General features: G+C 40.7%; 1 protein-coding gene across 1 annotated transcript in view; it reads right to left on the bottom strand.

The window, feature by feature from the left end:
- The window catches only part of CFAP58 (cilia and flagella associated protein 58), a 114,497-nt gene extending 89,236 nt beyond the window's left edge, over positions 1-25,261 (bottom strand). Inside the window, exons 1-9 of the mRNA XM_032607596.1 lie at positions 25,100-25,261; positions 19,153-19,434; positions 16,957-17,105; positions 14,425-14,581; positions 13,308-13,502; positions 11,126-11,263; positions 8,895-9,054; positions 5,230-5,312; positions 1,208-1,399 (exon numbers count right to left, since the gene is read on the bottom strand). Of these exons, the coding sequence (XP_032463487.1) occupies positions 1,208-1,399; positions 5,230-5,312; positions 8,895-9,054; positions 11,126-11,263; positions 13,308-13,502; positions 14,425-14,581; positions 16,957-17,105; positions 19,153-19,434; positions 25,100-25,261 (1,518 nt within the window). The remainder of the gene's footprint in view (positions 1-1,207; positions 1,400-5,229; positions 5,313-8,894; positions 9,055-11,125; positions 11,264-13,307; positions 13,503-14,424; positions 14,582-16,956; positions 17,106-19,152; positions 19,435-25,099) is intronic.
- Between the last annotated feature and the right edge of the window lie 702 nt (positions 25,262-25,963).

Raw genomic sequence — 25,963 nt, 5'->3', positions numbered from 1 at the left:
TCCAGGGAGAACGAAGAGCTTAGACTCTGTTGCATAAGTCAGAATATACCAATGGCTGTGTCTTGCATGGGTTACAGGTATGTACCAAAATACAGGTATGTACCACCCACAGGATGGCCAGGTGGGACCTGGGCAGCTAGCATCCCTGGGTTAGTCCCCTCCAGCCCTGCACATTCTCATCTCTCTCATTCCCACATACTGTAGATATAGAATTTTCTATGATACTGTGATGCAAAGAATGTTAGGAAGCACTGCCCCAGGTTGCTGAGAGATGACAGAGGTTTGTAAGGCTGGGAGTAATAATATCAGGTTGGAATTTTTAACAACTTGATGGCAGACAGGAGTGGAGAAAAACTGACTCTTGGGAAGGAGAAGTAGGAGGCTGCAACAGATTATATGTTCAGATACACTGGCTGTCTCAGCAGGTAGGGCCCCTCCCTTAGTAGGATCACACTCCTGCTTGGGGATACCAGGCTTAATCACGTAACTTGCTTTGATCAATGAAATGTGAGTGGACAGACCCTGTACCCTTCCCTTGCCAGCAGAAGTTCTGAGAGCATATCAAAGGTCCACTATTACACTGTTTTCCCTCTGTAAGAGGCCAGCACATCCCAACAGAGTCAGTCTGAAATAAACAGGACATGAAGCAGGCCTACAGCTGACTCTCAAAGACCAATAATGTGAGTAAAACATAGATCTCTGTTGCTATAAACTACTGAGACTTGAGGATTATTTGTTACAACTTAATCTGACTGATACAGAGGCTAACAAGGTCAGCCAAGATAGAGAATATGAGTGCCTGAACTGACAGCTAGTCCTCTCAGAGTCAGTAAATCAATCAGTGGAAGTTCTTAAATGATAAAGTCGCAAGAGAAATATGCTGTTTTACAATGGCTCCCAATCAGGGGTACGAGGATCCCCGGGGGTCTTTTACAAGGAAGATATGTCCTGCCTGGGCAGGACTGACCATATGCATTTGTGCTCCTCCAAGCTTACATTCTGCAAATATCTGCTCAGCATTTATTTACTCTAAATGGGAAGTAGCTGATTTCCTAGCAAAGCTTATTTCCCACTATCTTAAATCTGCATGTGAACCACAAGCTGAAATCTGACTAATTCATCTTTGCAACAGTGTGTGGCAATCAGAAACGTGACAATCAGAAAGAATGTGCCGGTGCTCGACCCACACCGTGGAGGAGTGGCTTACCTTTTGGGTAAGGTCACTGGCTTCATTGATGTACCGATCTCGCTCCTTTTCCAGTTGAAAGATAATCTTTCTCTGCTTCTGAGCCTCTTCTTTATAGTTCTGGATTTCTTCCTCCAGGTTTCTCTTGGCTTGTTCATGGAGCTTTACCAGGTCTATCTGTTTCTGGGTTGCACTGACCGCCTTAAGCATATTCTAAAAATAAGGACAACACACCAGCCCCATTACTCAAAATGTTGGGAGATTTTTGGTTAAATGTACTCCCTGTCTTAATCCTAAAATAATTAGATGCATTGTTTGGGAGATGAATAAAAATAATCATATTTTTTACAGCTTATTTAGAGCTTGTTATGTTAATTCTGCACAGAGCACTATAGACATACATATAAATGCACTAAGAGACAACATCCCCAGGAAGTGGGCACTATATCGCTCCCATATTAGGGGTAGGAAACTGAGAATGAGAAGTTAAGCTACTTGCCTACAAGTTCATACAACAGTGGAGTTAGGATTTGAATCCAGAGCTAGCTGACCCCAAAGTCAACCTCTGTCCCAGCTCTTGCCTTTTTCTTGTGAAGTTAGAACAGCTGAATCTAATCATGTAACACAGGCTTTGACTACAAAATAAAATAAAACCAACTTATTAAAAATACAGATACCCAGAATTAACATACACTCCAACAGTATCACTCAGAAGAATAGAAAACAGGTGTTCAAACAAAAACTTGTACGTGAATGTTCATAGTATCACTATTCACAAAAGCCAAAAAGGGAAAATAACCCAAATGTCCATCAACTGATGACTAAATAAACAACATGTGCTATATCCACACAGTGGAATATTATTCAACCATAAAAAGGAATGAAGGGCTTCCCTGGTGGCCTAGTGGTTAAGAATCCGCCTGCCAATGCAGGGGACACGGGTTCGAGCCCTGGTCCAGGAAGATCCCACATGCCGCGGAGGAACTAAGCCCGTGAGCCACAACTACTGAATCCCGCGTGCTACGACTACTGAAGCCCGTGCGCCTAGAGCCCATGCTCTGCAACAAGAGAAGCCACCACGATGAGAAGCCCGTGCACCGCAACGAAGAGTAGCCCCTGCTCGCTGCAACTAAAGAAAGCCTGTGCACAGCAAGAAAGACCCAATGCAGCCAAAAATAAATAAATAAAAAATTTTTTAAAAAAGGAATGCAGTACACGATACAACATGGTTTTAGCTTGAAGACATTATTCTGAGTGAAAGATGCCAGACATAAAAAGTCACATATTGTATGATTCCAGTTATATAAATATGCAGAATGGTCAAATCCACAGAAACAGAAACCAGATTCATAATTTCCAAGGGTGGGAGGAGGGGAAAGTGGGGAGTGACCACCTCGCAGGTACTCACAGGTACAGGGTTTCCTTTTGGCGTGATGGAAATGTTGTGGAACTAGACTCGTGATGTTTGCACAACATTGTGAATGTGCTAAATGCCACTAACGGCAAATTTTGTTTTGTGTGTATTTTACAACAGTAAAAAAGAATTAACCCGTTTTTTTAAAAAAACACAGATGTCCCAGCTCCAGAGACTCTGATTCAGTGGAGCTGTTATGCACCTAAATTTTTTTAAAAAGCTGCCCTGGTGGTTTCTGATGCTATAATGGAAATGCCTCAGGTTGGCTGCCCAAGGAGCCAGGTTGTTCCTCTGGAACACAGAGTTAATAGAGTGCAACTCTGGCAGCCATGCTCATGACGGAGCAGAGCTTGTCTGCTTCTCTAGCCACAGCTGAATGGACCCAGTGACTTTTGAAATAGGGCCTCCAGATTTTTGTAACTCAGTAGAAGATGTAAACTTGGGAGCTGCTGGTGATAGCTTTCTTCTGCCATACGGACAGGGAAAAAGAGAGACACGATCTTCACTAAAAGACAGAAATGAAGCAAAAACTCAGCTGGAAGTCTAGTGGTGGGGGTAGAGAGCTTTCTGTGCATCCCAAGAGTGTTAGGCCAGGTTCCTATCTGTTCCTGAGGCCCAGCTGTATCCTTGGGTTCCATGAGGTGCCTCATAATTCCTCCACAAATCTCTAACCAATACAGACCTTCAGCCAGGTCTGAAAACCACTGGCATAAACAGGTTAAAAAAAAATGAACATTAAACCTTGGTCGGACGACAATGTAGAAAATGGAAAAGGTCAACTTTACTTTCAAGTATTGAATTAAACATTTGCTCTATGAAAGATAAAGCCACTTCAACATGACACTGAAAGAACCAAATATATTAACATCGCCGCCTGTCAAAACTATGTCACTCACTCACTCAATGGTGGCATTTCAAGTCAGTGGGGAAAGAATGTATTATCAGTAAAGGTTGACTGCATACCTGCAGAGGGGCAGGTGCTGTGCCGGGCATTAAGGATGCAACGGCCCGGGAAAAAAAAAGTTATAAAAGTACCCTGCCCTAAAGAAGGAGTTGACGTAGTCAGATCAAACAAAATAAGTATAAAATTAATGTGTTAGGTGTCCTATTGTGGCAGAAAACCTATAGGTTGTTTATCAGAATATATAAAATATAAATGGATTAAATATTGTATGTGTTACAAATAAATTTAAAAATCTAAATCCAACATTATTTACATATATAAATTTATAGAATAAAGAAACAGTTACTAGGATTATGCAAAAAAAATTGATGACTTTCTTAAGCAGTGCTCAGCATGTAAAGATATCTAATCTTATACTATTTCCTGAGATTCCCTAAATAGTCTACTTTAAGCTAGAGGGTAATCTATTCAATACTTTGTTAACATTTATTCAATTCTGGGAAACTTAAAGAAGTAATAAAAATTCGGAATGAACAAATATAGGCTGTATCTACTTTGATGAGATGAAGCTATCTTGGCCAAAAGCCATCAGGCTGTCTGCTCCGGAAGCAGCCTGCCCACTCTACACCTGGCCCATCGCTTTTTCCTCCCTGGAGGAAATCCTTGAGCAGGAATGTTTACCCTAAATCCTTGAAAGTAGTTAATCTCCTAAGAGTGACTGTCAATCAAAGGAATCCTCTGGAAGGGGCAAGGAGGGGAAAGGGGTAGTGGTCTGCCTTGAATGGAGGATTTCCAGGCCTCAAGCTCCCCCAACCCCTCCCTCAGCTTTGGACCATACTGAGCTCAAAGACTAGGAAAAATAAGGGCCAAAGACAGAAATGGAAACCTACAACACTCCTGAAAAGATGGTGGGAAGGTTAGAGACTCTTTATATGGCCAACCAGCCATCCTTCAAACACCTAGAAGTTAAATTTTATTCGCACTCACTTGTATTTTCTGGATTAGCACAAGTTGCAGATTATAGATATTAAAATCAGAAATTTTGGACTTCCCTGGTGATGCAGTGGTTAAGAATCCGCCTGCCAATGCAGGGGACACAAGTTTGAGCCCTGGTCCAGGAAAATCCCACATGCCGCGGAGCAACTAAGCCCGTGCGCCACAACTACTGAGCCTGCACTCTAGAGCCCGCGAGCCACGACTACTGAGCCTACGTGCCACAACTACTGAAGCCCGCGTGCCTAGAGCCCATGCTCCGCAACAAGAGAAGCCACTGCAATGGGAAGCCCCCGCACCGCAACCAAGAGCAGCCCCCTCCCCGCTTGCCGCAATTAGAGAAAGCCCACGTGCAGCAACGGAGACCCAATGCAGCCAAAAATCAATCAATAAATAAATTTATTAAAATCATAAATTTTGATCAACTGCTAAGATGCCAAATAACACACCAGCAATAAAAACAGAAACCACAAGACACCCTGAAATCCCCTGCTGGTTTATATGATAATTCTCCGAAGTCCCTTTGTGCTCACAGGTGATAATGCGGTTTTAATTCACAGCCAGTGAATGGTGGAATGTGGATAGCTGCTTAGAGGAAAATCGAGCACTATTATTAATTCGAATCTACTTTTGTTTGCCTCAGAGTTTTCTCTCCCCTGCAACCAGTTATAGGCAGATATTATAGCACTAAAGAAAGACATTTATTTACCAGTGTTAGTGTAACAAACTCACCTTATTCAATAGGTCCCTTTCTCTCAGAAGCTCAACCATTGCTTTCTTATCAAGTTCTGCTTGTTTCTTAGAAGCCTCCACCTCTACATCACCAGGGAGAAAAACAATAATAAATATAAAGAAAACCTAAGAAAGCATCTGCCAAAGCCAAAGTGACATAAAAACTGCTTTATAGGGGCTTCCCTGGTGGCGCAGTGGTTGAGAGTCTGCCTGCCGATGCAGGGGACACGGGTTCATGCCTCTGTAGCTATAAAACTACTTTTCGTTGAGTGTTCCGTGATCTTCACTATAACTCAGTGAGGTAGGTCTTCCTGTCCCCGAGGCTTAAAGGCCCATATGCCAAGGGTGCACAGCCAAGAGGTGGCAGGGCTGAGATTGGGAGTTTGGTCTTTCTGACTTCAAAAAGTCCTTGCTCTTTTTAAATCTTTTTTATTATACAAGTAATTAGAAATACAGGAAGAAATTGGAAATAAAAATAAACAGAAGGGAAAATTTTCTAAATCAGAATCTAGTTAGGATTTTGATGTGTCTCTTTTCTGACTTTTTCCTATGCAAATATACATGTGTATATAAATATGAATATTTAGACACCACATACACCAAGAGGGAATCGTACCACACATACAGTTTTGTAACTTGTTTTATAATTAACAAACATAAAATAAATACCTCTCTATATTATAAATGTATATCTACATCAGAATTTCTAATGACTTCATATTTCACTGTATAAAAATGTATAATTTATTTAGCCAATCCCCATCTTAACATTTAAGTTGCTTCTTCTTTTTTACTTTTTTTGCAATTATAAGCAATAATCCTATGAAAGTTCCTGTTCATTTGTTCCTCTAGGAGAGGAAGTCCTGGATCAAAAGTGATTTTCTTTTTAAAGACATTTCTCCCCTACTGCCGAATTCTCTCCAAAAATTAATAGCAGTTTAAATCCACACCCAAACCACCACTGTTATTATCATTCTCTTTGATCTTTGACAACCTGATAGATTTTTCTAAACCAGTATGTCCATATTTAATTTACATTTCTTTGACTAGTAGTGAAGTAGACTACTTTTCCTGTTTAATAATCATTTATTTGTTTTTCTGTTTTTCAAATTGCCCACACTGGCTCTTTGCTCATTTTTCTCATGAGCTGTTTACCTTTTTGTGAATTGGTAAGAGCTCCTTATATATAATAAGGATACTAACTCTTTGGCAATATTTTAGACAATTTGCCTTCATATATAGTCTTTTGCTGCTAAAAAAAAAAATTACCTTTAATTTCATTAAATCTCTGCATTTTGGCTTTATTGTTCCTACATTTGACCTTAACTTTTTTCCCAAAAAGTAGTTTATTGTCATACTACCATTTTCTTAATAATCCATACTGCACACTGGTATGAAATGACACCTTTATCTTAGATGATAATCGTGGGTCTTTTTGTGGACTTTCTGATCTCTATTGATCTGTTTATTCAGGCATTTTCACTAAACTATTTGACTACTGAAGTGTTATAATACATTTAAACACCTGGTAAGGCAAATGCTCCCTTCTCACTCTTCTTTTCCAGAATTTTATAGCTATGGTCACAAGTTTATTCTTCTGGAGGAAACTTAGAATCAGTTTTCAAGTCCCAAGCAACATAACTCACTGAAACTTTTTTTGGAAGTGTTAAATGTGTAGATTAATTTGGACAGATTTATATCTTTATCATATCGAGTTTTCTCATCCAGAAACTTGGTGTATCTGTCCATTTTTCAAGTCTTCTTTTATACCCCTCAAAAGAATTCTGTAGTGTTTTATATATATATGTCTTACAGCTATCTTGGTAACTTTATTCATAGATATTTTATTACTTTAGTTGCTATTGTGAAAGGGGGGTTTTCCATCATATATTGTAACTGGTTCTTTGTAGGAAAGAAAGCTATTGATATCCATATATTTATTTTATAACCTGCACCCTGTTTGAACTCTTGTTAGTTCTGGCAATTTTTCAGTTCATTTCTTGGATTTTGTGGTAGGAAATCATAACATATGTGGTAGGAAATCATGCTCCTAACCATTATGTCACTCTTTGATAGGGCACATCAAAAGGAAGTGCTCCATAAGAAGAAATAATGATGTTAACGATATCTGTAAAATAACCAGAAGAGAAAGCACGATGACTTCTGTAAACATGATTTAGGGATGAAGGATTGGGTTCAATACTTAATGGATAAAATTTTTTTTCAAAGCTTAGAACTATCACCAGCAAAAATACAGAAATTTTAATATGGAGTGTTTTCTGAAATTCACTAAGCCAGTTACAAAACATGCTCTACTAGTTCTATTTTTTTTTTCATATCCGTCATTGAAGACATTAGATTGTAAACTCATGCTAGGCTGTAAGCATCCTGAGGGCAGGAACCTCCACGCACCCAATGCCTAGCATAATGTCTGCACATAGCGTGTACTCAATTTATTGAATGAATAAATAAATGGAGAAATTATCAATATCAGCTGCAACTGTACCTCAGTAAAAGATTATTTCCGATGTCTTAGGAGGAAAAATACCCGCACTCCTCAAAGACGTGACAAGTATTTCTAATAATCTTATCTAGACATTTATATTTTACTTAACTTTTAGGGAGTCACTGTACATTTTTATGCTTCTATGTATGCTATCTCAGTCAGTAATTTACAGCTGAGGTCAATGAGGTGTTCCTACCCCACATTTTCTGGTGCAGTCAGAATTCAAACCCTGATCCTCTGTCTCCAAGTCTCTGAGCTGTTTCTACCACCCCAAATTTAACTAGCATATCCTATTTTTAATTATATTCTTTTTCAGAATGAGATAGTATTCTCTTACTACTTTTATAAGTGGTATTATATCTGGATAACAATAGATGACTTTTTTTTTTTTTTGGCCGCACTGCACGGCATGCATCCCCGACCAGGGATCGAACCCACACCCCCTGCAGTGGATGCACAGAGTCTTAACCACTGGACCGCCAGGAAAGTCCCAATAGATGACATTTAGTAAGCACTTACTGTGTGCTAGGCACTGTCCCAAGAGCTTTCTATATATTAGCCATTTCATCCCCAACAGCTAAATGTGATAGAGGTGGGATCTGAACCCAGGTAGATTTGACTCGAGAGTTTGTATCCTTAATGATGTTTCTGTACTACACAGCCTCCTGTGGCACTTAAATTTTCCCTCCACAAGTTGGCTAAAACAAGTGTTTGCCATATGGTAAAGTACTAACAGAGGAAAGGAGTTAGAAGCCATTAATTTTTGTCTCACTGATTCTGGGTATACTATTGTCTCAAATACTGCTCATGCGGAATATTCATTTGAATTTATCCCGCATCTTCGGTGAAAAAAGAAGACTGAAGGAAAAGACATGTAGAACCCAGACCTAAGATTATAGATGCTATTTACTCCATTGACAAATACTGAAAAATACTTTGGGCTCAGTATAACCTGTTGAAGAGTTTTTTAAGGTAAGAAAGTTCAAGGTATTCAAAACCATGTCTCCTCCATATTATCTACTTACCAGTTTGAATGTTATTTTACTGAATTCACTTGGCATGGTTTGTGTTTGCATGCATGGAGTTGCCAAATGACATTGGTTACCAAAGAAACGCTCATAAACTAATAAAACAAAGCACAAAATGATTCTTGGCTTACCTCTCTCTAATCCCAAGACCTGATTTTTCAGGGTTTCCTTGTGCTGTTCCGCTTCTCCCTTTTGACCTTCAATCTGGTGCAATTTCTTATGGATTTGTTCTCTGATTTTGTTGAGCTTCCCAATGTCAAGGCGCATCTGATGGACTTCTTCCTCTTTGGCCTATGATTAGTGACAGAGGATTAACCAGGGACACTCAGTCAATAAAGAGCCAGTGACTGGATGATGGTAAACTCACAACCAATAAAAGGACACTGTTCCTATGTCAGTGTAAAGCTGTTCTGTGGGATTAAATCAAAACACACACTGTTTGGTTTTTGAGAGAAATTGAAAAAGTCTATATAAGCCATAATACAATATATGGCTATATGAGCTAAAAACATTGAAAAGACTGATTAAACCTGATACCTCAAGATATCATGGAATTGTTGAATCAAACAAGATAAGAACACTGAGTTGTATCATAAATGTGTGAAATTTGTGTACAAATGCTGTAGTGATTAGCAACTTTCATAGACTCACAAAGTGATCTCTCTTGGAGGTTATTAACATGCTATAAAATATTGAGTCTTTTGGATCCACATGTCCACTGTAGTGCAATTACATATGTTAGAAAAGGGGCCCTCCTTCCTCAGAGTATGTTAGTCAATGACTGTATATATGGACAGGTGGACAGGGTAGCATTAATAAGCAAGTCTACACGATGTCAAAAGGTATCAAAACAGCAATTGCAGGAAAGTAAAGCACAGATTTTTGTCTATGGATTTCAAGTTTTATGAATTTTTTTAAAATTCACTTTTTAAAAAATGTGCCATTCTTAGAAATGACTGGGAAAGCAATTAGTGATTCTTCTACAAATAAAGAGTAGCAATTATTCCCAGTTCTTGACAATGAACAGGCTGCACTTAGCTGGGCACGTTATCCTCACATCATTGCTAGAAGCAGAATCCCATAGGTTTAGGATCTGATAACAAAAATATTCCATCTTTCAAGGTGCCCCATGCATGTCATCAAAGGAGAGAATTATTGGCATAAGTATTTTTCCTTTAATTTCACCTTAGGGGCTAATACATTATTTTGCCTTCAGTAGTCGTTTCATTTCTGCTTTAACTTGGAGTATTCTCATAAAGAATGGTTTTGAGTCAAACATTTCTGGACTGCTTAAATGTTCCTCAGCCTCAGATCCTACCAGGTCCAAATTAATTCATCTAAGGCCCCTTTCAATTAAAACAATAAGATGTTCTAATTCAGTAGTTATTAATCCAGACCCCATGGTTAGAAAAATTAATCCAGACCCCATGGTTAGACTTCAGAAAAATCCTGTAAACCTCTAAGACTGCATGCAAAACAAGACACAAGATGTGCAAATAAGTGTGCGTGCGTGTGTATGTGCACGCACACACACGCTTTCATCAGATTCTCAGAAGGTGCTGTGATGCAAAAACTGTTAAGGTTTACTACTCGAATCGATGTATTTTCCTGATTAGTCACTCATTTTATGCCCAGTATTCTAACATAACTAGAGTAGGGCTTATGGATTTTTCAGAATTGGTGATAAACTTAAAGCCGCTCTGCTAAGCATGTAGGCAGACAATATGTATCCAAGTATAAAACGGTTGTCTAAACTTAATTTGCAAGCACTCTTCAATCAGGGCAGGGGGAATAGGAGACCTATCTTGAAATTTACATTGGACAGAAGTGAAAATCATGATTCTGTAGTCCTCAGCGTAGATATCAAATAGTACCAGTCCGTCCCCCTCCCCTCTCACTCCATACAAGCAGTGAAATACAATCTCACTTCTTTGCCACTCACATGTGTAAATGGTTTGGATGACTGTATATATGGACAGGTGGACAGGGTAGCATTAATAAGCAAGTCTACACGATGTCAAAAGGTATCAAAGCAGCAATTCCAGGAAAGTAAAGCACCAGATTTTTGTCTATGGATTTCAAGTTACTTGCAAGGCTAAATCACAGAGGTGAACATCTGGGCTCACTTTGGAAAGTATTTGCATAGTCATATGATTAATAATCAGCTTAGCAATGTTGTAAGAATGGAAGTTATCAAACTGCTTCTGGGCATAAAGCAAGCACTGTAGGTTTACACCTGCCTCTGAAGGACCAAGGCTAATCCAGGTTATCCAACCAAAGGCTAGAACAGCATCAGCCAATTCATATTAACAGGGAATGAAGGAGGGCATGCTAGGGAACAGATATGCCACTTGGTGTTTACTTTGAGCTCCAACGCCTTCTGCTGGTTTTCCTGGGATAGCTGCTCACAGATCAAACTATGTTGTTCGTTTTCTTGCTGAAGTTTAGCATTTCTCATCTGAAACTGCTCCAGCTCCTTTGCAGCTCTCTCATTCAGTATCTGAAAGATGCAGAACGAGCTGGTTAATGCTTTTGAATCTGATTCCAGTAGCTGCACATCCACGCAGGAGGCCATGCAGACCTCCTGGGACAAGCACGGCAACCACACTTTTTTTGTCTTTGCAGAAATTGTTCTTTCTCCCCAGTGAAAGCATGAAGGCACTCAAATATGATGAATGTTAAATGGCTGGGGGAAATGATGCCTTCTAATGAATAACACAGAGAACATAATCTTTTTTTCTGGGCACCTTGGGAAGTCTTGTTCACAGGTGGTGGATAAATATTTTAATGCCTGTTTGCCATTTGGCAGGCTTAGCGTACACAACAATTGCTATAATCATTACAGATGAGCTAGAGGTCCAAACGAGCTTTATCGGCTGTGGGGCTCAGAAGCTGTATCTTCAGAAGCAAATCCTGCATTAGCATGCCTACAACATTTTCGTGAACAGAACCATTCGCTCGCACCAACACAAAACAATTCCCCTTCATCCAACTTAAGTCAAAACTGTGGAGTAGTAGTGGAATGATTTCTACCTCCCTGACTTCAGTGTCAGTTGGATTTTCCCCTTCCCAACTTGACTATTCAGAGAAGACAAGGTTTTATAAAAACAGAGGATTATATTTTGGGAAGTCATTTCTATTGGGAAAATATTAGGGAGATGGAGGGATATCAAAAAAAAGAGAGAAGATGGCTTAGAAGACACTTACTCCAGTATATAACTTCCACTCAAGCAAAAGTTAAACACAGAAAGAATCTATCCAACTTCCCATCAATAGGGACTAAATAAAATTTTCCATGGGTCCTGGATGTTGCTAAACAAAGCACTATAGTTTTAACGTGATAACCAAAAACCTCTCAAATTTCAGGCTCAAAGAAAGCCACATGTTTTTTTCATGGATGTTGCACACTGCATATTATCTATTTGATTTCTGGCTTTATATAAAATTAATAAGGCAATTGACAAATGCGTTCTACTATCTAATTTTTTAAGTAGAAAAATGATGTATGACTTAAAAATACTTTGGAAACTTCCTAAGAGAACATATTTTCAAGAAATGACTTTTTTCAATTAGATGAAATGGTTCTTCTTTAAGAAATTAGAAAAGACAGACTAGCATGTGTTACCTTAAACTGTTATTACAGAGGAAATGTTTCTTAAATATTTAAAACGCATAAAGACAGTGTGTGGTTTCCCAAACTTGAAACTTAAAATTAAACCTGTTGAATATAAATCATGCTATATTCACAGGCTGGAATGCTTAGAGCAATGAGAGTGAATGGTCTTCTGAGCTCTGTCCAATAGAACTTCCTGCGATGAACTAAATGTTCTCTATGTGCACTGTCCAATACGGTATCTACTAGCCCCATGTAGCTATGGAGCACTTGAAATGGTGCTGGTGCAACTGAGGGACTGAATTTTTAATTTCATTTAATTTCAAATAATTTAAATGTAAATGGCTGTATGTGGCTAGTGGCTACCATATTGGATACTGTGGTTCTATAACTATGTGGCAACAACGTAAGTGAATCTCAAACACAGGATGTTAGGAGAAAGATATTAGACACAAAAGAGTACATCCTGTATAATTTAATTTCTGTAAAGTACAAAAGCAGGCAAAACTAACCTCTGCTTAGAATTCAGAAGAGTGCTGACCTCTGGGGAGAGAGTGACTGGGAAGGGGCACGAGGAGCCTCCCGGGGTGCTATTTCTCAGGCTGGGTGGGGGGTAACCAAGACGTGTTCAAGGGGAGAAAATTCATCAAGCTGTATACTTGTGACTTATACACTTTTCTACGTGTATGTTACACATCAATAAAAGGATAAAAAGAGATTAACCTGTTGGAGCATGGCAGGAGGGGCTGGGGGGACAGAGCATATCCACCATAAGAGCCATTCAAAGACCAAACACAGCACAGTACTACGTGCTGTGTCACCAACATCCACCAACATCTGCAGTGAAGGGAGTTTGCTGCTTTCCAAAGAAAATTCAAAAATCCCCGTGCTTGTCTGGCCAGGCCCCGTGGTGCAGCCCTGCCCAGCCCACCTTCTGCTCCTTCAGCTGCTGCTCCAGCTTCTGAAGCTCCTCCTTGCTCTTCTGCACGTACTCCTGCAGGGCCTTGATTTCTGTCTGCCTGGTGTCCATGTCCGTCTGAATCTGCTTGAGCTCTTTCTCTAGTTTTTCCTTCTTCCGAGTCTCCCGCAAAGCTTCATTCTGATGTTGCTGAATTTCTTGTTGGAGCTACAGGCACGGAAAGGACGATGGGGGTTGGGGTGCGGGAGATGAGCCCCTCAGGATGGGTCTCAACCAGCCGAACCTCTCCCGCTCTCAGATATTTTCAGGGCAATGACTCTGAAGTAGTATTTCTCCTGTAGGAGAGTCATCTTTGAACTTCAATGTTCAAACTTTTCAAGAATATTCTGTATTATTTTTCAGAGCCTTGGCACCAAACAGCCACCCTGATGGTGGGAACAAATCCACAAAGAAAGGTATAAAATCCAGTTAAATACTGGAAGTCCAGAATTCTAGGGAAGTCAAACATGGAAAGAATTCATCTAACTCTCCATCAACAGAAACTAAATAAAATGTAGCCAGCTACCCTAAATATGAAAGTGTATTTTCCATGAGTCCTGGATATTGCTAAACAAAGTACTACAGTTTTATCATGACAGCCAAATTCTATGAAAAGTCCTTCTCCTATCTCATGATCAAAGGAGTCTCCTGTTTTTCTCCTCAAGCCTGCACTTGTATACCATCTATTTGACTTCTGGCTTTATAGAAAAGTATTCAGAAGGATTCAGCTAGATGACTTCCTTACACAGGAGAAAGGCCAGGGGAACTGCTTTCACCATCCCCAGATGCAGGGCATCCTGGCTGTCACAGGGGACACCTTCTTGGGCCAGAAATGTAAGCAGTGCCCTATCTTGGTAACTTCTCAGACAGAGAATGACTCAGGTAAAACTGCTCTTGCAAAAACAAACCAGAGAAACAAGCAAAACAATGGATGCTTCATTTGGTGACCAGGCCGGGGGCAAGGGGGGGTGGGGGGGAGGGAGGGTCATAAATCTGAGAAAGGAGCAAGACCGGAAGGGAGCCTGGAGAAGGACAAAACCTCCTTCTGGAAGGTAATGGTCCTTGTCTTGCTCTACGTGTCAGAGCAGACCTGACTGATGGTCTGCTCTGCCTCTTCCCTGGACCGCTCCATTTCTTGTTGCTGTTCAGTGGTCTGAGCTAAGGCCTCTCGTAATTTCACCACTTCTGACAAGAGTTTGTCTCGCTCCTTTGTCACTTCTTCTTTGAACTTCAGCAAATCTCGGATACTAAAAAAGAAGAACACGGGCGTCAGACGAAATGGCCATCTGCTCAGGAAGCCTTCTTATCATCCTCTGAGCTCGTTTTCATGGGAAAGACTTATGGTCAAGGATCAACACTATTCAGGTGTGAAAGAGAAAGATCTTTATGCCCTGACGTGGGAGCTGTTTCTGAGGGTTTTTTTGTGGGTTTTTTTGCGGTACGCAGGCCTCTCACTGTTGTGGCCTCTCCCGTTGTGGAGCACAGGCTCCGGACGCGCAGGCTCAGTGGCCACGGCTCACGGGCCCAGCCGCTCCACGGCATGTGGGATCTTCCCGGACCGGGGCACGAACCCGCGTCCCCTGCATCGGCAGGCGGACTCCCAACCACTGCGCCACCAGGGAAGCCGTTTCTGAGTTTTTAACTGAAAAAGAGGATGTTCCAATAATAACATGCATAATATGACCCCTTTTCTTATTTTTAAGCAACTACAGTCTGTGTGTGTGTGTGTGTGTGTGTGTGTGTGTGTGTGTACTTTAGGCATTTTTATAGAAGTCCAGAAAAATAGGCATCAAATTGATAACTGGTTATCTCTGAGGAGTGAAATTTAGGGTGGAAGAGTTGGGGGGGCTGATTGCTACTCCTTGCTTTCCACACCCCTGTAGTATTCATTCTGAAAGTAGAAAAACTATGTCTGATAAGACCTGCGCAGCAGAATTCATCTAGAACAAGGCAGCTACTTCAGAGCTGAGAAAGCAGAGAACTTGCATTTGAGACACTTGCAGCTGACAGACATCAAATGACTGTGGGAAACACAGTAATTCGATAATATGTATTGTCCAACTATTTTGATATAATTGTTTAATTAAGAACTTTCAAAACCGCAAACTCTTCTCCATAAACAAGACCTTAAATTCTAAGGTTACTGTAAAGATAGACAGCTACACCTAAGCGCACTGCTGAAGATAAAAGTCTGAGTTGGGTGGTTTCATCAGTTCTCCTCATCATGTTCTGATTTTCATGAAAACTCCTCGTAACCAAATCAGTTCCCTCACGATGCTCTTCAACAGTTGTTCTTCAGTAGCTGCTCTGATCGTGCATGACTTCTTTAATGAGAAAATAGAGTCCATTATTATGAACACCACATCTACTGTTGATTTTACCTATTCAACATTCGATAAACGTATCTAGAAAGTATAAGAAACCTAGACAGCAGGTAGATTTAGCTAAGGATGCCTAAGCAAGTGTATGCTCCTTCCTGGCTCATTAATTAATGCAAGGTTTTGCATGCCCTACAGAGTGCTAGATTCCTGGAGGAAAGGTAAAGATAGATGTCTTCCCTCAAGGAGCTTACAGCTTAATGGGCAGAGAAACTCAAATAATTTCAGTACCATACTTGAGGGAGATGTTGGGTCCTGTGGAAACAGGGAACACAATGACTCTTCTGCCTGGTCACTGGGTCTGAGGTTTGGGAGGAGGTTGGAACAGAGATGCTGACGGTGATAAAGTTAAGATGGTGTTTAAGACAGGTCTTGAAGGATGAATAGTTGTTTACTGAGTCGAGAAGGGAAGAAAAAGGATCCCCGGCGTAGAAAACAGTATGTCCAAAGACATGGAGGCAGGAGCAAGTGTGGTGCTGCTGGACGTGAGTCTAGCAAGGCTGACGGGGGCAGATCTACAAAGGGCTCCGCAAGACATGTGCAAGACTTTGGTCTTTATCCTTAGGAAATGGGTAGCTGTCGAAGGTGCATATGCTGGAGATGGAAGCATGTAGCTACATGTTTTAGAAGAATAAGTCTGGTATGGAAGATGGTAAAGAGGGGAGATGTCTCCTCAAAAGCAGGGAGAACAATTAGGAGTCTACTGCCAAATCCAGCAGAGAACAGGGGAGCCGCTGCTGATAGGAGGAGGGTAAGAATGAAGTGATGTTTAGAAGACTGAGTCAACCAGACGAAATGTTAAGGGATGAAGGAGTAACAAGTGTGAAGAGGCAACTGTTTTCTGGCCTAGAATCTGAGGTGGTAGGAAGGATAGTGATATGGCTAATCATGGGGCAGGGGGTGTATGGGAGGGGCTGGGAATCTGGGTAGAAAGTCAGCCATTCCACACAAGTTTGAGAGAAATAAAGTTAAAATCTTTACTCATTTTAAAACTGTAGCACTGATTTTATAGAGCCAGAAGTTTGATATAACCATGAATTAGAAGCTCTTGGGCATGGAGAAACGGAGTATTAAAAAGAAAAAAATGGCAATAGATAGAAACCTGTCTCTGGGAACCCAACAAAGTAGAGTCTTGTATTCACAAAGAACATTCAAGATGGTACCGGCAAGCCCCAGGCTGTCTGTTGAAGAAGGAGGCCTCTGCAAAAGCAAGTTCAACATGAATCAAGATGGCTATGACCTACTTGCTATCCTGGTCCATGGGGAGTCCAGACCCTTGCTCGACTAGTTTGCTTAGGTTCACTATTTCCTCTTTCAGGGCAAGAATCGTCTCCTTTGCCTTCTGCTCTTTGTCATAGGCTGAGTCCACCATCTTCCAAGCCTTTTCAATTTCCTAGGTGGGTCATGGGATATCAGTGAGAAAAACCAAACTAGGTTCCAGATGCAAGCTAAATTGAATAAATAGAATAATAAAACAACTACGTTATAGAAGCTATTTATGGGGAAAGAAGATTACATGTTATACACTATATATTAAATGTATACCGATTTACTGCATTGTTCAACATGAGTTAGTCAATACTGAAAAGCAGTTTTAAAGGGGATACTGGCAAAGGCTATTTTCTCTTGTGTAGGTAAATGTGGCCACAGGGCTCACATACTACAGGGGCTGCTATAACTAATGGTATTATTTCTAGTAAAGATGTTAAGATAGGTTTACAAAATCGAAAATGAAAGCGTATGTGCTTTCCAAGTCCAGATATTTTATAGGAAAAGAAAAAAGCTTTATCTCATAAGGAATGGTCTTAGATCCAAGTCCTAAATTTGAAGTTCTTGATAGGTTCCATATTAAAAATATATTTTGCCCTCAGGCCCCAAGTGAGCTCCTGGATGGCAAGGTGAACTTTAGAGCCATCCATAGAAATGAGGTCTTGGCTGTCACCTAATTGTACACAACAGCCTTGATAATTCCCATTTCCAGAAACCCAAGCCCAGGCCTTCTCATCAAATGCTTATAGGGGAAAAACAAAACTATTCTGAATACAAAGTGGAATATTAACAGAAATACTTAAAAGTGAATTACAGCCATTCGAGTACACGGATGAAGGACAGTAAATGTTGCAACAGCCTTGAGTTTTGCCCTGCCACTTAATTTTCTTGCAAAATTTCATCAAGTGCAATGTGAGTCCTTTTATACAGGTAAGAATCTATATGCTTAAGGTGAAAATATTATTTTATGTTGACAAGGAATAAAATGAGTGGAAGAAATTATTTAATTAAATAAATTCATGCTATTACATTAGAGAGAGAGAGAGATGATTCTTGGGTAACTGCAGCACATAATTTAGTGATTCAAAACAAAATGTCAGTTTAAGGGGTATGTTTTTCTGTAGCAACCATATGTACTATTTTTGGCAAAACAAATGAAGGATATTTAAATGAAATATGATTACATGAAATCTTGTCCAAAGCAAATTCACCAATTATATTTTAATCTATTCATGACTTCTATTTCCAGTTTTTTAATTTACAATAAAAAGTGGGGTCTTTTCTCATCATAACACGATTTAAAGCCTTCTTATATTGGTATTTTGCAAGGAGAAGAAGAAAATAACAATAGAGAGAAAAAGACACTAAAAATAGTGGTTCCTAAGAAAACAGGTAAGTTACATTTTGCACTAGTCTTGGAACTTCATTAGAATTGGGATATGTTTAATTGCAGGATATCAAGGGAATTATCTTAAAAAATTAAAAATTATTTCTCAGCACTAGGGTTTCAATTATAAATTAAAATACCTTAACCTCTTAACACCCTGCAATCTACAAGGAACATTTGTGTTTTACCTTCAAAATAATGCAACAACACACTTGAGGATGAAAAAATAAAGTGTAAATAAAAGCCATACTTCCTCAATATCCCTCCCAGACCGAATCCCTGTTCTCGCATTATGAGGAAATGGGACGATCAAGGCAGAAGCAAAGGGGCGATAAGAGGAAAGATCATGAAAACTACCATCTGGAAATTCTCAAGGTAACCTCTCCTAAAACATTGGAAAACGTAGAAACATGAAAAGATCTTTTACAAGCTATCATCATAAGATATTTAATTACTTATCTTGGGTCAAACAAGACATACTGATATTCCTAATACTATACTTACTTATGGCCAATTGTTTTTGTGAACACAGTATTTCTTAGAAACCAAGCCAGTAAGGTTCTACCTTATTTTCTGCATTGTGAAATTCACTCAAGCTAATTAAGTTCTTTGAAAATTAACATTATTCCCTAGGCTTAATGAATATATAAATCATGTAAATTTTTACTTAATAACTCTTTTACTACCAGCCTAGAGCTGCCAGTATAATGAAAGGATGATGTTTTAAGTACAGGATGCATTTATGAAAGCTCGCCATTGGTTCCATTTCTAGAAGATCACTGACCTTCTTCAGGGATGTGATGGTGGTCTGATCATCCTGAGAGAGCTTCAGGGCAGTGGCGACTTTTGCGGAATTAACCACAATCTCTGCATTCAGCTCTCTGCACTTGGCCATCAGACGCTTTTCATTGTCATAAGACTTTTTCATGACAGCATGAAGCTTCTCATATTCAACCCTAAATCTCTCCAAACCTTTGTCCCCCGTAAGTTCGCTGAGAACCTCCTGAAAATCCCTTTCTATTTCTTCATACGCAGTTTCCTCCAGCACTAGTTTTTCACTCTTTTCCTGTTCAAAAGGGCAAAGACGGGAATGAAGATTGAAATATTTACCCCATCACTATTCAGGAATGACTTATTATTCATGAATAAAAGACCTCCATACAAGCAAAGATTGAAATATTTACCCCATCACTATTCAGGACTGACTTATTATTCGTGAATAAAAGACCTTCGTACAAGCAAAATAAAAGCCACTGACAAGCAGATGATTTAAAGCTATATGATGGGAAGACTCCTTGTTCATCCCGATACCTGTATATATGTATACGTAGCACTGGGATAGTAATATTTTCTACCACATAGTGTTAAGGATTAGATTAAATGGGATAATTCATGTTAAACACTTAGCCAAGTGCCCGGCAAACAGCAGGTACTCAATAAATTTCGAGAGCTATTATGATTATTCCAAGCCTGCTTCTTACTGCCCCCAGGCCTGCAGATGGAAGCCACGGTATATTGAGGTCAGACATAATATGGATACCATGAAACCACACTTACAGTGGAACCCACCCAGAATATGGAATATTCTCTTTAAAAATATTCCATCATTTTTACCCCTTAAAAAATTAGCCTAGGTCATCTCCACAGGAATTTTGAAATGTCCCCTGGGCAATGGTCATGGGCCTTCACATTTGCTTTCCATGATTAGCTGGGCAGCAAGTTATTTAAAATGTAAGCCCAAACATACAGATGTAATTCAAGCAAGTCTGACTACGACTTAGATGATAACCCAGGACTATATGGTTATATATGAATTCTTATTTCCCTAGTGTTATGGTTGAACTGTGTCACCTAGAAAGATATGTTGAAGTCCTAACCCCCAGTAACTGTGAATGTGACCTTATTTGGAAATAGAGTCATTACATATACAATTAGTTAAGTTAAGGTCATACTGGAGTAGGTGGGTCCTAATACCATGTGACTGGTGTCTTTATAAAAAGGGGGGAAATTTGTAACTATATGGTGTGATGGATGTTAACTAAACTTATTGTGGTAATCACTTCGAAATGTACACATATATGTAACTCTCCTGGCGGTCCAGTGGTTAAGACTCCGAGCTCCCAATGCAGGGGGCACAGGTTCGATCCCTGGTCAGGGAACTAAGATCCCACATGCTGCGCAGCCAAAAAAAAGAAAAAGAAAAAGAGAAATGTATACATATATCAAATCATTATGTCGTACACCTAAAACTAATACAATGTTACATGTCAATTATAACTCAATTAAGAAAGGGTGTGAAAAAAAAAAAGGGTGTGGCATTTGGATACAGACACACCCTACCCCCCACACAAGAACTCCATGTGACCAGTGAAGGGAGACATTAGGCTGGTATAGCTGCAAGCCAAGGAAAGTTAAGGGTTGCTGGCTACCACCAAAAGCTAGGAAGAAGCAAGGAAAGATTTTACTCAGTCTCAGAGCATGGCTCTGCGGACACCCTGATTTCAGACTTTGTGGCCTTCAGAACTGTGAAATAATAAATTTCTGCTGTTAAGCCATCCAGTCTGTGGCACTATGTTACAGATGCCCTGCTTCAAACTCCATACAGCACAATAATAATAAAAAAAGAAGGAGTATGGTTAATATATTTACTCAGAAAATATTGATCGAACCTCTGCTGTATGTAAGTTGGAATGATGGAGGCTGGAGGAGATATCAAAGTAAGGACTACACGGCCTTCCCATAGGAAATATATACATGAAGAGCTGATGCGGTATGTGGGCAGAAAATGGAAGTATAGAATTTGATACCTGCCATAAAATGGATTCAGAGTTCTACAAGAACCTATAGGAAGACGGAATTACTCCCAGCAGCAAGATTTAAAGCAAATTTCATAAAGGAAGTGGCATTTAAGCAGGCACAAAAGGGAGACTGGAGTTTTCACGGGTAGATGTAAAGAGAAAGGGCATTCCTGTCCCGCGGCAAAGCTTGATCAAAAGGCTCAGGGACAAGCAGGTATCTAGGATTTGAGATTGGTTAAGAAGCTCAAGTTAGCTTAAAGTACAAGAAATATGACAGGGAGAAGGAAGGAGACTAGACAGGGAGTTAGGGACAGACTGGAGGCCTCAAATGACATTCTAGGGAATACAGAGAAAATTATTCTGGAAGCCACAGGTAATCACTTAGCCTTTTGAGCAAAGAACTGATAAGGTTTGAAAGGTCTTATTTATGTTTGCGACATTATGCTTTGATATTCTACACTGAAAAGGACTTTAACATAAAAACTCTATTGCTAACAATGTTGGTGGGAATGTAAATTGATACAGCCACTATGGAGAACAGTATGGAGGTTCCTTAAAAAAACTAAAAATAGAGCTACCATATGATCCAGCAATTCCACTCCTGGGCATATATCCAAAGAAAACAAGAATTTGAAAAGATACATGCACCCCAGTGTTCACTGCAGCACTAATTACAATAGCCAGGACATGCTTCTGCAACCTAAATGTCCATCAACAGAGGAATGCATAAGCAAGATGTGGTACATATATACAATGGAATAACACTCAGCCATAAAAAAAAATGAAATAATGCCATTTGCAACAACATGGAGGTACCTGGAGACTATCATACTGAGTTAAGTCAGACAGAGAAAGACAAATATCATATGATAGCACTTACATGTGGAATCAAAAAAATGGTACAAATGAACCTATTTACAAAACAGAAATTGAGTCACAGATGTAGAAAACAAACTTATGGTTACCAGAGGGGAAAGAGCGTGGGGAGGGATAAATTGGGAGATTGGGATTGACATATACACACTACTATATATAAAATAGATAACTAATAAGGACCTACTGTATAGCACAGGGAACTCTACTCAATACTCTGTAATGACCTATATGGGAAAAGAATCTAAAAAGAGTGGATATATGTATATGTATAACTGACTCACTTTGCTGTACACCCAAAACTAACACAACATTGTAAATCAACTATACTCCAATAAAAATTAATTAAAACAAACAAAAACAAAAAGCAAAAAAAACCCTCTACTGCTAATCAAAGAAATTAACTGAGACAATCTCTAATCCCAATAATAAAGTAAAATTCAAACTCACCCTGAAGATTTTGGGTAAGTAGTCTAGTTTACCTTCTGCTTTGACAAGCCTGCCTTGCCCAACATGGAGAAAGTCTTCATATTCTTGCTTTTCAAAAACACTTGTACTGGGGCTTCCCTGGTGGCGCAGAGCTTAACAATCCGCGTGCCAATGCAGGGGACACAGGTGCAATCCCTGGTCCGGGAAGATCTCACATGCTGCAGAGCAGCTGAGCCCGTGTACCACAACTACTGAGCCTGCGCTCTAGAGCCCAAGAGCCACAACTACTGAACCCACGTGCTGCAGCTACTGAAGCCCATGTGCCTAGAGCCCATGCTCTGCAACAAGAGAAGCCACGGCAATAAGAAGCCCGTGGACCGCAAGGAAGAGTAGGTCACGCTCGCCACAACTAGAGAAAGCCCGCGTGCAGTAACAAAGACCCAATGCAGCCAAAATAAACAAATACAATAAATTTATTAAAAAAATAAAACACTTGTACTCTTGATTACACTTCGAAATATGATATGTAAACAAAACAGAGTCCACATCTTAAAACAGATGTGGAGTCACAAGCATATCTATATAACATTTTGTATAACAGCATTAGTACTAACGTTAAACTCAACACAGGTTTTCTTCCTGACTAAAAAGCAGATTATCGCAAAGATCACAATACAGCGATTCCACAAAGGAGGAAAAATCATATTAAGGAACGGTGCTGCTGCTCTGTACTTTCCCCTTGTTGATGCTAAACATGAACACACACAAACATTTATCACAGCAATGTTCTAGGTTCCATCCCTGTAAACGGTATTAATGTCAACACTTGATCACTAGCCTAATGATTTGTTCACAGAAAAGGCTTTCCCTGTACACTTGGCACTTAGCACAGGAATGGAAAAATATCAAAGAAAGAAAAGTTTTAAAGAAATTTTATGAACAGAAGAGATTTATGTTGCCATTTTAAAATATACTGCTATTAAAAGCAAAGCAAAAATAATCTCTTAGCTGTGACCAATAACCAGTTGGTATCTACACTATTACAGCATATAATGCTATCTAATTCAGAAGCATGATTTCAACATGAATTGATCAGAAAGGAACTGTGATGCGCCTTCATATGATACCTATCTACTGAGTGTTTACGATTAGCCAGGCAATGTTCTAGGTGCTGGGAGTACCAATTAGTGAAGAGAAGGAAAAGGAAAAAGGAAAAGAGAGCTGCAGTGAAAAATGAAACCAGCGTGGAAATGCCAACTTATGAAAGCAGAAGTGAGGAAAACTTGGCTGAGGTCAATTGAAAATAAAAATAAAAGAAATGAAGGAATGACAGGAGATTGTGAAAGGGAAGAGAGACTGGGAAATAACTAGTTTATAGTATTTGTATCTGGGGCTTACATAGGGAAAATGAAGAAGAATGAAATACACAAAGATGACTAGTGGGGGAGAAAAGGAGAAAATACTCAAAAGGAAACAATGGAAAAATTCAAGGAGAACTAGAAGGAACAGAAGGAGGAAATGGGAAGAAAAGAGACATGAATGAGTGTGGGCACCGGAAATAAGAAGTGTGGCTGCAGAATGGACACAAGAGAGAGATGCCAGTGATGGAGCCTGGGGAGGGAGGAAGATGGAGAGTATGAGAGGGATTGTATGATAAGGAAAGGAGAGAGTGGTTGACCACAGGAAGATGGAGTTTGCAAGGGGGGGACTAGATGTGGAGGAGATGGAATGATGAGGGGATGTGAATGGTATAGAGGAGACCAGAGAAGGAACTGGAACAGGGGTGGGGGCATGATGGTGTTGAGAGAAGTTGGCACCAGGGCTGGCTTCATGGGTGTGTGAACTATTCAGTTGCACGGGGCTCTTTGCTCAGAAGTGCCCTACCCTTGGTTTAATGCTCTGCTGAAATTCTTAATAATTTTTTTAACAAGAGGCTCTGCATTTTCATCTTTCCTTGAGCCCCGCAAACTGCGTAGCTGATCTTGTCTGGGACTGACCATGTGAAAGATAATATGGGGAAGGACTCTGATGGGGTGATGAAGGATTTGCATTAGGGCCATAATGGATGAGGACCGTGACTGGCAAGTGATGACAGGGGCCTGAGGTTGTCCAGGTTGTAAATGAGGGTGCTAATGGACAGGCAAGGGGTCACTAAAGGGTTGCAGAAATAACTTCTCATCAGTGAGACTCAAGTTGGGGTGCGCTACAAAGTGGGGAAGTGAATGCAGGGCTTAAGATAGTAAAAGAGTGGTCAGTGACAACACAGGGCAGTGGCGATGGGCTGAAAAGCTTCATGAAGATGTGTCATAGCAGGCGATCAGATGATAGGGAATCGTGGTTTGACAGGTGGTCAAGGGTCAGTGAACAGGAGTGACACTGGGTACTTATGAAGCCTTCTTCCAGGTCCTCCCAGTCAGCTAGACATCAATATTTCTGTGTGTATCTCTCTTGTGGTATATCACCTTATGGCTCAAAATCTAGGGGTGGGGGCCTGTCATGTGTGAGTGTGGAAACTTATGAATTTCCTACGGCACTTAGCACCGCGCCAGTTTAACAGGGTGGTGTGTGTGTGCAGGGGGCGGTTTCCACCCAATGGAAGGAGGGGCAAGAGATAATGGAGCCAGAGCCAACAGGAAAGGGGGAGGGGGATGAGGCTGCGGCTGGGGACAGGATGTTGACTGGGGGAATATTCGGAATCACTGGATGTGACAAGGGATAGTAGAAGTGAGACGACGAGGAGGGGTCGAACGAGACGCGACAGAAAGAGGGGCGCTGACTTCTGACCTCGGCCATCCTGACGCGCTCTGCGGTTCGCCTCAGAAGCCGCTGTGGAGATCGCGCAAGCTGGCCCGGAGTCTGAGGAAAGGGCTGTGCACCACCCTCAGCGTCTAAAACGGCGCCACGTTACTTCTATCCCCTGCAGGGGGCGGAAACCCGCCGTTCGGCGCGTCCTCCGGTCTCCGAGCAACCGCCACGCCCTCTGGAGGCACTAGCGAATGTTCGAAAGGGGTGGAGCCTCCGAGGCCGGCGCCTGGGCGGTGTTCCTCAGAGTCGCGCGCAAATATCCCGTAAAGGGTGGGGCCAGGGAGATGAGGGGCGGTGCCTCTGGGCCGCTGGGAGGAGTCCCAGGGTGTGCGCAGAAGTTAGAAACACCCGAGAAAGGAGAGGCAAGGCACGACCCGGAAGCAGATAACGGAGTTCCAAGGACTGACGATTAGAAGGAGATGTGGATCAGAGGGTTCTGGAGGAAGGAAAGACTGGCAGCCTCCCTCTGCCCTCTGTCACTAAATGACTCGGCCACGGGAACAGGAAATAATCCCAGTTCGAGTCAATTCCAACCCTTACGACGCAGCTACTGTATGCAGGACACGGGGAAAACTAAGGTAGAGAAAACACAGACCCTGCCCCCAAAGGGTTCAGCCACTAGTGCTTAGGAAAATAGGGTGCAGAGGTCGAGGTACCCTGGAAAAACAACGTATGTGGAGCCACATCGTG

This window comes from Phocoena sinus, chromosome 16, assembly GCF_008692025.1.
Source record: "Phocoena sinus isolate mPhoSin1 chromosome 16, mPhoSin1.pri, whole genome shotgun sequence".
NCBI classification, from domain to species: domain Eukaryota; kingdom Metazoa; phylum Chordata; class Mammalia; order Artiodactyla; family Phocoenidae; genus Phocoena; species Phocoena sinus.
Note: the sequence above shows the minus strand (reverse complement) of the source record. Positions and strands in the feature narration are given on the sequence as shown.